At 36.2% G+C, this 13,905-nt stretch overlaps 1 protein-coding gene across 5 annotated transcripts in view; it reads right to left on the bottom strand.

Moving 5' to 3' along the window:
* LOC100643709 (neuropeptide CCHamide-1 receptor) overlaps positions 1–13,905 on the bottom strand; it is a 49,458-nt gene that overhangs the window by 1,256 nt on the left and 34,297 nt on the right. For 3 of the 5 annotated variants that reach the window (XM_048411467.1, XM_048411470.1, XM_048411468.1), the window contains exons 2-6: positions 4,523–5,000; positions 3,486–3,678; positions 2,655–2,788; positions 2,259–2,432; positions 1,063–1,313 (exon numbers count right to left, since the gene is read on the bottom strand). In XM_048411467.1, the coding sequence (XP_048267424.1) occupies positions 1,063–1,313; positions 2,259–2,432; positions 2,655–2,788; positions 3,486–3,678; positions 4,523–4,846 (1,076 nt within the window). In that variant the 5' untranslated portion in view covers positions 4,847–5,000. Of the gene's footprint in view, positions 1–1,062; positions 1,314–2,258; positions 2,433–2,654; positions 2,789–3,485; positions 3,679–4,522; positions 5,001–8,195; positions 8,354–13,905 lie in introns of all 5 variants that reach the window. The other 2 variants (XM_048411471.1, XM_048411469.1) reach the window with 1 other exon arrangement.

Here is a 13,905-nt window from a genome sequence, read left to right as displayed (position 1 = left end):
ATGTGAGCTCCTTAAAGTTAACAAGAAAAAAACGAAATACTCGTTTACTTCTGCTTGCTCGTTAAATCGTATTAATTCGTTCATGAGGAGTTTTTCGAGTAATAAATTTTGGACCATAATTAGAGATGAGAGTATGCAAATTATTATTAAAAACTGAAACTTTATCTCTACCTTATTTTCCCTTCATTATTTAATTCTGAACATTTATTTAAAAAATAATAGAAGTAATTATTATAATAATTATTATTATTATGTCTTTTAATTAATGATTTAATTTGATACTCTGAAAATTTCATAAAATATCAGTTTCATATTATTCCGTACAAATTATTAATAACGGAATTTCATATAATTTCATAAAAATTCGTGGAAACAAAATTTCACGTAATTTTGTGAGGAATTTCCATCTCTTATAATTTCAGATAAAATCCAATTTTCTATAGTTTCATAAAAAGTTAGTAAGTGCTGTTTCTTGTTTATTAATGTATCGTTAACTTTTGATCAAATTATTGGCACATCGAATTGGGAAAAATAGGTTTGATAAATATATATGATTGAGCGTTCAATCGAAAATTGGATAGGTTCGGGGCATCGCTATAAACGAGATAGTCCGATAGTATATCCGAAACCATATCTCAATCCGGCAATAAATATTCATGACAACGAGCGATTCGTTTTATAATTTTTCACGAGTTGAGCCGGGATTGATTTTTAAAGAGGAGCGTAAAATACGTAACGAATTAATTGTGGTTGCATATAGTGATTAACTGACGCGAAACGTCATTGATTATCCTGTTAATTGACCATTCTTGAAAATTTATGGAAATAGACTGGATCGGTTCGTAGTCATGCGCCAGGTGTCACATTTTTTTTTCCTGATTTCTTTTCCAATATTTTATACCGAAAGAAGCATAATTCCTTGCGAAACGAAGATAATATTACTCGAAATAATGGGAACTGATTTTTTGTACATTTTGATAAAGCATCGTTATGAAACTAAAAATGGATCGATCGTATATTTCTTAAATTGTAGAATAATATTTTTGCCAATGCAGAAAATACCTGTCGAAATATTTTCTAAACGTGCTGCTCACACAATACAATGCGATGGGATTAATGCAGCTATTGGTAAATGCCAGGCAGAAGCTAAGAATCCGGAAATAATGCCAAAATGTGTTGTAATCCTGTTGGGCGGTTGGGTGGATGTAAAACCATAGCATAAACACGTGTTGCGGGAAGAAGCATACTGCGAAAACGATCACGAACGCCATCACCATTTTCGCCACCTTTTTACGAGCTTTCACCTGCTTTAGCTGTAATCAAACGAGTATCAAAGTGATACAAAATATATTGCGCGTGTATGTCAAAAGTGACGGAACTCAAAAAAGTTTCACAGAAAGTACGAGAAATTATTTCGAAGTTTACGAGACGTTATTTATTAGACAAATAATTTTAGCAAGTAGAATATACTCTAAGAAAGAAATTTATTTCATCAAAATTATCCTATTAATATTATTCGATGGAATGTTATTTTTGTAATTTCTCGTAACGTTCTTTCAATATGGAAATTAATTGTTTCGAATTGTGATACTTCTGAAATTCGTGTACGATATTATTAAAGAATACGCCCCCTTCTTTTATATTCTTCCTCGTTGAATAAATTTTTTTCATAATCGAAAACGTTGCGTCTGGACTTTGCTAGAACTTTACTGGATCGAGTAAATATTTCTTGGCAACTTTAAACGAGTCCTGTGGTTACGTATTAAGCTCCAAGTTCGTGAAACGCGAAAATTCACGAGAGGAATCAATGAAGTTCGGCCTGTGTTCACAGCCCAGTTGATATTTATCGAGTTTAATAAGACTTCTAGCTGTTGTACTGAATGGCGTATGTAAATTAAAGCGTGTTGCTTATCTCTGAAATAATTCGAGAGGTGAATGTTTGAATATTTTTGTCCTCAGTTGAACATGAAAAATTTGAAAGAAGATAACTTCGATCACTATCACATCCCCGTGTTTGCTGGCTATTTGTCTTTTTTTTTTTTTTTTATAGCTTTCCTATTGCATTTTGGTTAAACGATTATAGAAATTTTTGTTTATTAGATGGTATATTTTAACGTTTTGTGTAAATCGAAGAGTTCATCTCGAAAGCAAATTTTTGTCTCTTTGCAGTTTAATCATGAGCTCTTCGACTTTTCATTTCCAAACATAAAAGATAGTCATTTTTATCGCCTACCGTTAAAACTTTTTTTTCCACTCACCTGACACTGCATTTCGCCAGGAATATTCCTAGTACTGTGAATCAGATGTCTGGCCATAAGAATGTAGAAGAAAGCAATAATACCAAGCGGCACAGCGTAGTATATGAAGAACCGACAGATCAAAACCATTTTCGGGTAATTCGGTCCAAATTCTGCAGGGTACGGGTAGCAGGCCTTTAAATTGAACATCATATAACAAATATAAAAACCTTCCCTCGAATCGATCAGATGGGTGCAAATTATTTGGACAATACAGTGGAACAGCAGTTGTCTGATGCCAAGCAAGGGAAATTGGAAAGGAATAAATGAGGAAAAATCGTGTTAGACGTTTCGTCGATCGATCGTTGAAACACGAACGATAAAATTAATTATCTTATGGATGCTAGTCGAACTCACTTGAAAGGTCACGTTGGCGTTCACTTTGAAAACCCTGATGTAGGAGAAGGAACTCGGGATGGCGCATATAATGGCTAATACCCAAATCAAGGAAGCGACGATCACCGTGAAACGCGTTGCTCGTCTTCCCGTACCTTGAACAGTAAAAGTCGGAAACGACTGATTTCATCGATCACATCTGTATTCATATTTGCTCGAGTATTTCTTTTCATGGCGCACTGCAGATACCATAGAATATCTTTCTTTCCAAGAGCAAACGAAATTCGCGTATTTCACTTTATATAAATTCCTTTGGTATCCGTGGTGCGCACATAGTTCCACCCACGGAATATTAAATTGCGGCGTAAAATGCGGAAAACGTTTTCAGTACGAGAGGATCTTGTAAAAAATATATGTATTATCAAAATCGACTATGAAACTTTGTTTAACTTCGATTACCCTTATTTCTGTATTCCATTATTTTTATACGTTTGTACATTGTATTATTATTAAATTGTATTGTATTATTTGAATTGAATTAAACAAAGGAGATGGCGAAAAATTGTTATTCCTATATGAAGTATTTTTAATCTTGACGTATTTTAATATTTTTTAGCTGTTCTTTCATGCTTTCGTACATAGAAATTGTACAATATTTTCCTTGGATATTTTGTATATGTATTTGTTCGTGTTTCGGTGACATTTACAAATGTCTTCTGATGAATATTATTATATCATAGTAGAATAGGTAGAATAGCCGCTTAAGCTTTCGAACGTTTTCCGTGCTCTTGCTTTTCATTGCGAAGATTTCTATTTCAGAATGACGGGAAAATGGGAAATCGAAGCTCGTACCCGAGGCGTGGAGCTTTCTCATCGGATCGACGATAGCGAAGAATCTGTCCGCGGATAGTGCCGTTAAAGTGAAGACGGAGACTCCGATGGAGATATCCTTGGCGCACTCGGAAATCTTGCAGAGCACGAGTCCAAAAGGCCAAGAATCCACGATATATACGGTGAAAGTGAATGGTACGCACGTAAGAATCACCTGCAGCGCAATATCGAATCATTGTCTCAGAAAAGAATCGTCAATGACGTTTTTATTCGAACAATAGTCTCCAAGCTAAATAAAATTTCGAATGACTAAGGAAAGAATTCATTGAGACTCTTCATTGTGCACCGATAAGTCTCTCTTTCTTTGAAATGTAAACAGAAAACATTTGAAGGAGAAAAGGAATCTCAGCTTAACGAGAACTGTCTATAATAGCAAGGTTAGCTAACTTAGTTGAATCAATCAAACATTCTAAAATTGAATCTTGAATTTTGCATAGAATAATAAAGTAGACTCGTTGTCTATTATGATGTACTATTAATCTTTGATATGTTAATGAAAGAATGAGAAAATATCATACGCTTTAGATCGAGTAAAAAAAAGATCAAAAACGAGAATTTGATGGCTGAAAGCTATATGCTCGTAGAGAACTATGATCGTCGATCTGTCAATATACACGATATTTGCTACAAAGGAAGGTTTGAATAGTCTGTTTTCAAACGTACATCGCTCAAATATTGTCCGTAATTAAATTTGCGAATTGCGCAAGTCAATAAGAAAAGTTTTACCCGTCACTGTATTCGAACATTTTTCTGACTCAAACATTACGAACATTTTCTTACTCTGAACGCACATATAGTTTGAGAAACAACGATCGCGCGAAGACAATTTAAGAGTTGAACCTTTTAGGAAACTATGTCTCGGGGAAGGGAAATATCCGAATGCACATCGAAGGGAGAAATCTCATCGTAAAGAAAAGGGACTGATCGTTTTTACGAGCAGAGAATTTTAGGGATGGTAAAACATCGATAATAAATCTAGAATAAGAATAAACACGTGCCAAGAGATCTCCGAGCGCCAACGAAAAGACATAAATGTTGGGAACGTTCCTCATGTTACTGTGGCGCAGTATGATGAGCGCGAGCACGCCATTTCCTGTAAGTCCGATCACAAGAATCAGCAGGAACACGATTGGCACGAAGTATGTTTCCGGCCGATCTTCATACGGCGTGTACTTTACTTCCGTGTTTATTTGCTTTTCGATGTTCGTGTAATGTGTGGTTGAAGCGACCCCAAAAGTGTCCTTGAGGACGTTCGAGATGGACGGTGTAGTCCATGAGGTCGAAGATAAGAGCAAAAACGGGGAAACCGTAGTCCAAGCCATGAACACGTTCGATTTCGTTCTTCCTTTGGACAAAGACAGTGTGGTCCCGTATGTTGCGGAAACGAATCGTCGTGGTTCACATCTTAATCGTGGTCTTCACTGGCCAACAGCCGCAAACGCTTCAGCTCAGCTTCCTTTCTCAAATCTTTGTGCCCTGGAAATTGTAAAAGAAGTTCGCGTTAGTGAAAGTTTCTCTGCAAATAGAGCGGAACACGGAGGTAAATGGGGAAATGATCCCCGTGGGCATGGAAACGTCTGGTTCCAAGGAAATTGCACGCTGGAAATACGTGTTTTTCGGAATGGCTGAGAGCTAAAGTGCCTCTTCTAAGGAAATACTATGGGAGCAGGATAAGGAAGATGAATTTTACGTATATGTTAAGGAAATATTATCTGCATTTATTTGTATTGCATTCGACATTCCATTGATACGAGAGAATAATGCTGCCTTTCACAATAGTTTATTGATTTATTCTATTTGTTAACGGGGATGAACTCAATGATACCCAAATACGTGGTAGTAAAGCAGCCGTTGCAATATTTGCAAAGGGAAACAAATCTCAATTTAGATTACGTATTCGTTGATCCTGTCCATCAAAACATGAATTTGCATAAAGATCCGCGGTCTAAGGCAATTTGAAGTTCGCTCGCTATTTATATGGAGATAATGCCTCATCCGAAAGTACGCGAATCTCTCGGATAGTCATGGATAGAGAATTTTGAAAGAGACGCATCTCTGCGAATCAGTTACGGTAGAACACCGTTCAGTTCAATAAAATTCAATCAGAATAGCTCGGAACCAAGACATGTTCGAATATTAGCATATTTCAGAACATGGAACATGTGGAAAGTCGAGTAACCGAGAATAGGCAAAATTTAATTAGAATTATCGGAACTTTAATTATTGCACTTACGGAGTTTTATAACAATTATGGATTTTTATCTATTTTCAAGCTGAGCTAACGGTATATGTATAAGAGGATAACAAAGAGATGACGACATTCTTGCGCGCATTTTAACAAGCAACTTGAAACGACTTGGATACTATGGACCAACAGCGATCTAATGAGATTTTCGCTGCTTATACCTTCATGTACGCTATATAAAACCGCCATCAATAAAAATTCACGATTCACGGAAAGAAAGAGAATATAAAGTGCATTTCTGCCGTGTGAAAAACGTTAACGGCGGTGCTGGGTGGCCTCGTTAACCGAACACGTGGATTTTCGTGGTAATACCTTTTTCTATCGTGCCTGCATAATTCCACCGTAATGAGTGGCTTTGATGCTTATAATTCCAACGGTATCGCTTCCGATAGCAGAGTTTCCAGCTAACGATACTTCTCTTCGCTTTGACCAAATGTTTCATTCCATCATAATCCTTAACAAAGTCAACGTGGAAATTTCATCAGAGAAGAGAACCTTGAAACTTCTTAATTCCGTAGAAAACAGTATCAATTGTGCGTTACTAAATTCCTACGCGAATAGGTACAGTATCGTAGAAAATATGAGTAGGAGGAGCTTGAGTGAAACTTTGGTTGTTAATGGCATCGTTAGTAGATGTGTCGCTATGTTTCCTTTGAGTTTAGTGTTGCAAAAGCACCAAGATTATAGGAATTTAGAGAGGATTATCCGGACAAAGACGACTATATAGAGACAGCCTTAACGTAGAGGAAGGAAATAATAATGACCCGAAAAATAATTATCATTAAATTAAAAATAAAGCAAACAAATTACATCTGTACTTCAAAACTATCTATTTATATCTTAAAAAGGTCTAGTATTTACCGCGTAACCAATAGTTAGACTAAAAAGAAAATTCATAATAATCACTACTCTTATTGTTGTTACACGAGACAATCTCACCTTAAGATATTTAACCAATTTCATAGCAATAAAAATAATGGTTGGAACGAAAATGTCCTAAAGGATGTAACACAATTGAAGGATATTCAAAGGAATTGTGCGAGCATTTTATGCGGTTAATTTAATCAAGTAGGCGCCGACATAAATCCAGGCGAGCGCATTCTCGCGAATGTCGTGGAAAAAGGAATACACTCGAGTATTTCAGGCACTATAGGCAAGGGTCTTTTGTGAGCTGCATAATAGTAAAAGCATACTTGATTATTGGCGTCCCTCGATCCACGAAAGACAATGCAAACTCCTGTTTACACACGAACATGTACACAATTCTTTGGCAAAGGAATTTAAGCAAATTTATGCCTGTAAAGGATAGTTCACGCGAATTTACGATTCATCGCCTCTCGAGCGCAATTGATATCGTTCCAAAGTAGCCATTGTTGACTCGTTACATTCTCGAAATTTCTCTCCCGATTTTATCGCCTTAGCAATGTGTACGTTGGCAATAATGCACCTTTTTCCAAAAAAACATGTCGTTGGGGGCCAATTAATCTGACGTCATTCAGCTTTGAGACAATTTACGATAAGTGTAGTAGGTGAAATACAATTCAGTAGGGTCGTAAAGCGTTAAGCAAGGTCACTAATTGATCTAACTACAATTAAGGCCGTACGTAAGAGTCTGCCCCAGATTTTAAAAATTTCTATCATCGCCAGTGGTTCAACGACGTGTCATAAAGTTGGAAATTTAGAAATATAGAAATATAGAAATTACTCGAAAATATTATTCTGTTTTTAAATAAATAAACTTTTTGGAAATAGAATTTTGGGAACAGAAGTAGAACTGCAGAAGTAGAAGCAGGATTTCATTCACTTGGACTCTATTTGTTGGAAGGAAGTTTTATTTAATATCCGACTAACTGAACTTTTGTCGATTGAATTCACTTATCTACTATTTTACCCACTCGAGATATTCAGAACGGATGAACACAAGGTGTAATGAAACTGTTCAAACTTTGAATCATCCCTTAAACTCGAAGTGTCTCGTTTAATTCGACAGAGAACCGGTAAACCGATCTCCGGCCACTTTAATCATCCAACAATTTCACGCTGGGATTCGCTCGAACGCCGCTATCTTTCCCGGTTGACGCGAAATCTCATTCGAAGATGGAAGAACCTTCAACCGTGTGGAACAGCAGTCAAACAGTGTATCAACGGAATGCTAAATCAAAGCTTTCGAAAGTGACTCTTATCGGTATAGTCACAATTTACGATAATGTGTTACGCACAGACAATATAAAAATTTGTCTCGAATGAAATTCGTTCTTCATTAGAAAACAATTTAATAGATAGACTCACGAAAATTCCCACCTGTTTTTCGTCAACTGTTTTTCAAAATACACCTAACATTCTTGTATGTTTCTAGTATTTTTCCAATTCATCGTGATATCATTCTTCGCAAATTCATATTGCTCGCATTCTAAAAAAACACTTACCAAAATCCTTACATCTGCAAGGAAACGTGCAATCGAAACGTGTAAATCTCAGCTCTCGCTCATTTTATGATCGCTCTATATTTTTATTCGTGGTGTACGTATACGCGTGAACCTTGAAGCGAGATACAGTTTGGCCAAACGAATTTGACGAGACGCGTCTGGAAAAGGAAAAATAATTTAATAAAAGCCGGTTGACTATAAACCCTTTTATAACACGGTTTCAATCACAAGCTGGCCAGATTGGATATCACGTTACAATGGTATTTATTCCCGATGATGACCCGTTACGACGATCGGATCCATACGCGACAAGACAGAGCTAGCACCTCGTAAATCGAAGCCCAAGACATTTAGGATAATTAAATGAGGCTAAGTGCGATAGCGGCCGTGATAGGATTAAACAGGATATATACAGTGGCCTGGCTATCTAAAGCTTGTGTATAACGCGTGTCCACATTTTTCATGAATTAATACATAATAAAGCGGAGAGACCACTTAGCGTCTCGTAATTTTAGCAAAAGTACATCGTAAACACTGACGAAATATGATTGCATAAAGAACAGAATCTGCTAATTTCGAAAAAAATTTCGTGTACGTTTTAAGTGGAATTTCAAAACTTTAAGAATGTAATATAGTAGAAAACAACAATAACGAGGACAAAGAATATTTTTTCCAAGCCACTTTTACGTGGAAAAATAAATTACGATCGTTATTCGATGGTTAAGTATTCGACAATCTGGCGAGCTGTAAGTATTCGCATTAAAAATAACGAGATGAAACTCCAGGAATATGAAGGTACGGTAATGCGTGAAGAAAACATTCGTTTAATTAATTTACTAGCGTCCATGGCAGCTGTTACTAAAAGTCTGTTGTTCAATCTAGTAACGTGAATGGAAATTAAAATTTAAAACGGGTAAAATACTTCTGGACAATCTCTTCCTTTCTCTTTTTCTTTCTTTCTCTTTCTCTCTATCTTTCAACTCACGGCTGCAGTTAATAAAATTCTGCATAGATACAGTTTCTCTGGTTGATGTGATTCACGCTTGGAAATATCGATTTCGTTCGTTCGAGAATATAGCAGTCTTTTTCGTGCGTAAATTGAACTAGGAAGTTTCGTGGAACGTGCTACGTACGTTGGTGGAATATCATTGGCGTCATTAAGCTTCGACTATCGATTTTCAAGTTGGTTGGCGTTGCGACGTCATTCCCCGGGGCATAAAAATTTCGCTTTATCGATTAATACAATCGCGCCTATTTGTTTTAGAAGAGGAACTAATAGAGAACTTTTATTTTTCGAACTTTTTCTACATTGCAATTTAACTTTGTTACTGTTTAAATTTTGGATAATTGAATTTTATTTTAGCTTCAACCGAGAAAAAAGAACTTTCAACTATATGGAAAAATTATTATAGTATATTGATAATAATATTGATAATAATTCCTCTCTCACTTTCGATAAATTTTCTAATAATAGAGAAATATAGTTTGGGCGAAGAGCCCTCAAAATAACAGAGCAGAATTCATTTTTGTCGAATGATGGAATATTCGAATCCTTACACACAGAAGAACGGAAAAGTTGTGGATTTAGAATTATCACGATCGTCAGGAAGCACACGAGTTAACTTCCAATTAAATAAGCAAAGATAGAACTCGATTGAGAAAATAATTTACATCGTTGGTATTAATTCGTCGAATTGATATTTTCAATCTTCCCGGTATCACCTATACGCAAGTTAATTTCCATGGAAATCTTCACAGCACCACATTTCCTGGATATTTTGATAATTAATTGCTCGTGTATCATATAAAAAGGCACGTGTAGGATGCGTTGCACGGTACCACGCATGTTACCTAACAAGTTTTAATAAAACCCGGTAAAAATCGATTAATTACTGCGGCGGAAAATTCTGAAAACGTTGCATTGCACCGCTCTACTTCGTTTCATGGTTTCCATACAGGCACAAATGAAATAATCAAACTACGATTCTTTCCAATACCAGCGAAACGATGCACGTGCGTCCCGCTGATGTAACAATACATTGTTATTTCGCAGAGGTTTTGTTATTACGTGGTTCTTTTATACCAGATACAATATCCGCAAGTTGTAAAATTATTTCAAAGACGCGAGTTATGAAAATTGAATTGGATTACACGTGGTTGGTATGGATGAGAGCAGATTGCGAGAAAAAACTCGGATTTCCTATCAAGAACCGCACAAGATTAGCAACGTTTTAACGACTTCCGATGATCGTTTTCCTTCGTAGAAGAAGAATCGTGAAATCGCATGGGGGCTACTAATTGGGGCGTTGGCAAAATAATCATGCATCGGACACATGGTCGAATCGAAGCAACGTTATTCGTTTCATTTGCACTTGCTAAATTTGTAAATAATTGCTAGTTGCGGACAACCGGTCAAATCGATTAGTAAAATCCTTGATTCCTTTCTTCCTGTTAAAATAGTTAAAAATAGTACTGTTTTAAATATTATATTAAGTGTAAACGCGCGAAGTAAACGGTCAGTAACCATGAAGATTGGAAACATGAATAGAGATGAAACAGAAAAGAAATAGTCTTATTTTTCCAGCGGCTGTATAATTCCAAATCATCAGAGAAGATTACACTTTTCAATCAATATTCGATTAAAAGAGACTTCATTTTGAAGACTTATTCACAATCGAGTTTATTGCTCGCCGCATTATTGTTCTTGTCGAGTAGAATAAGAGTAAATAAGATGCGGAAGAACGCGATGCGGAAGCAATTTTCTTCCATACGGAATAATTTAGCAATCTAATGCTATTAGCTAATTGACAAGCTGCAAATTGTACATGTATTTTTTACAATTTCACAGTTTTACGCGATATAAGATAATTGCATAACATGCAATTTCCAAAATTTACATTTAAAATTATAATTTATTATTATCGATCACTTGTAAAGTATCATTAGTTCAATCGTGCAAGGTGGACAGTTCCTATTACCCAAACTAATAAAAAGAAATAGAGAGGATTAGCTGGTGAACCTTTTTCATTGGAACTGCTCGATTATCCGAAATCCCATGGTCCCTACTCGGACAAGTGAGATTCCACTGTATTACCTATCTTTATAGTCGGACGATATGCGTGTGCAACAAAATTTCCTATCTGTGGTCGGCAGGATATATGAAGATAAGAGCAGCATGGGAGAACCGAGATTATTTTACAGACTCGGTTTCTATGAAATTGCAGTATAAGAAAGAAAAGGAGAAGGTAATCCAGTCTTCGAGTATTTACAGTCTTCGAGTGTCCACTCTCCCTTGGGTACAAAGAATCCCCTGTTTCATTGCTAAACGGCACTGTCAGCGCTTTTGTCTTCCATCTGACTAATATCGGTTTCTACTACTAATCTCATCCAGCTTCGCCGATATCCATTGTACTGGAACCTATCCTTTGAACTAGTCCCCTGAATTCTGATCTCTTGTTATTCATCGTATTAGGATAATTGTAATAAATGGCTAAAATGATTACAGTGTGTATCAAATTTAACAAATTGAATTCTTCCGTCATCATCTGAGATAACTGTGATCGTGCAAGTTTTCCTGGAGCTTAATAATTCTGTCGACTGAATGGTGCTTCTTTGACCGGACTGATTATAATTACGGTGGCACAGCTGGTTTTAATATTCTATATCTTAATTCGCTTATTTGGAGCTTGATTGAAGAAAAACTCCGGAAGTTCTGGGATTTCGAATACAATTGTTTCAATTTGTCATCAGGTAACCTATTTATATCTCTCGGATACGTAATTCAAAATTGTAATATAAAATAATTTTTATTCAAACGACTGTAGCTTCTTTTTTTAATCGCGAGTAAAAAAAAACGAGACTGGCCTGTAAAACTATTTCTCTATGATTTTATAGCACAAAATCGTTGACACAGACGTTTTATATGTATCTTAAAAGATCATATATTTAAGGATAAAAATGTTGAGTAATTCGTGACAACACAACGTCCGAATATTTTGAATATTATATCGAAAAAAGAGAGGTTTACGGGAAATTGAGAAAGATGTTGGTCCTTTTAAACTGAAAAATATCACGATATTTGGCCGTCAAGCGTCAACGCCATTCATCGCACGCAAGTGCAATTTTTTCAATCCATCGATCCTTTCTCGATTGACGCGTTCACTGTAAAGGTAGATGATAAAATGGAGTTCCGAGGACGTTAAACAAATTTAATCCCAGTAAGACGATGATATCTTCTCGAAAGAATCACAAAAGACACGGAGATACCATGCCGTTAAAAAAAACAATTTGGTTTGAGGAAATATGTCGATAGGCTTAAAGTTGAACTAACCTAAGCTTCTTAACCCCTCTTACGAGCTTGACTATGCTACACCATAACGAGTAGAAGGATTAGTTAGGTTTGCTCGACTTTTTCTTTGTATTCGTCGGACAACGAACTAGTATGTAATATGTAATATATATAGAAACATCTTGGCAGTATGTTTTTCGAGAAATCGAATAAGCCGCCCCAATAATTCTGTCTGGTTATCCCTCAGCAAATATCATTTCTATCGTTGATAAATTAATTTTAAAAGTCTCATTTTCTCAACCAGTTTATCAAAATTTGATGGACATTATTGACATTGTAGAATTTTTAAGCGAAAATGGAAAGCTCGAAATATAATGAAATGTGTGGGGGAATGGCATATTGAATTAAATTTCTTATTGCAGTGGTATTTACGTACCTTCAACAATGGACGAGGGAAACGCGAGCGAAATGAGTTTACGTTTTAGCATCGTGACGGGGGTAAATTAAAAACGCCATCTCTACATCCGAGGAAGTTACATTACAATAAAAGTTACAAGCAAATTCTACGCTTTCTGGCTTAATTAATACATTCTAGATTGTACAAAGAGCTAACTAAAAAGTCACGTGAATACGGAACACTGGTTTTTCGTTTAATTAAAGCGTCTCGAAAAGCTCGTTCGAAGAATCGAGTTAAGTGTTAAGAACTCGGATTAAATAGTTAATGACACAGTTTAATCAATTGTTATTTACTTTGTGAACACGAACGTTTTGATAACAAGCGACTTGTTAGTTGATATTTAACGAATCTAGAAATGCATTTTAATTTGTAGTACATCTGTCACATCTTGGCAGTGCCTTAAACATTCTTTCCAAACGAGATTTCTTTGAATTCGAAAAATCGTTACTTTCACTAAAATGCTACCGTTATATTAAAGCGCTTCCTTTTGATCATCAAGTAGCGTAAAAGTTAGAAAATCACCAAAAAAGCATTTATCATATTTTTCCTATGTAACATTTAACAAACTTCGTTCGGAATATATATGTAATATCGTGGACAAAAGGCCTAAGATATCGGCCGAACCGTAAACAAAGTCGCGAAAGCCGCGGCATCGTCGGGTACATCAATGCGGTCTTTTCAAGTGGATAGTTTCGTGAAAAGGGGCTGCGTGACCCTGGTCACGGACGTTTTGGGACACGTGTCCGATAGGACGAGAAAAGACAAAGAAACGCTAAAGGCAGTGTTAGTTGAGAAGCCGGAGAGAACGAATGCAAAAAGCGTGCAGTGTGAGTGAGAAGCGAGAGCGAGCGAGTGTAGAAGCCGGAGAGTGTGAATCGGGAAGTCGAAAGCCGCGTATGAAAATAAGACGTACGACAGCATTGTAATCATTTCGTTGCTTCGAATATTATTTATTAAATCAAAAC

Source organism: Bombus terrestris, chromosome 13 (assembly GCF_910591885.1).
Source record: "Bombus terrestris chromosome 13, iyBomTerr1.2, whole genome shotgun sequence".
NCBI classification, from domain to species: Eukaryota; Metazoa; Arthropoda; class Insecta; order Hymenoptera; family Apidae; genus Bombus; species Bombus terrestris.
The sequence above is the reverse complement of the archived record's forward strand: the minus strand, read 5'-3'. Positions and strand labels throughout refer to the sequence as shown.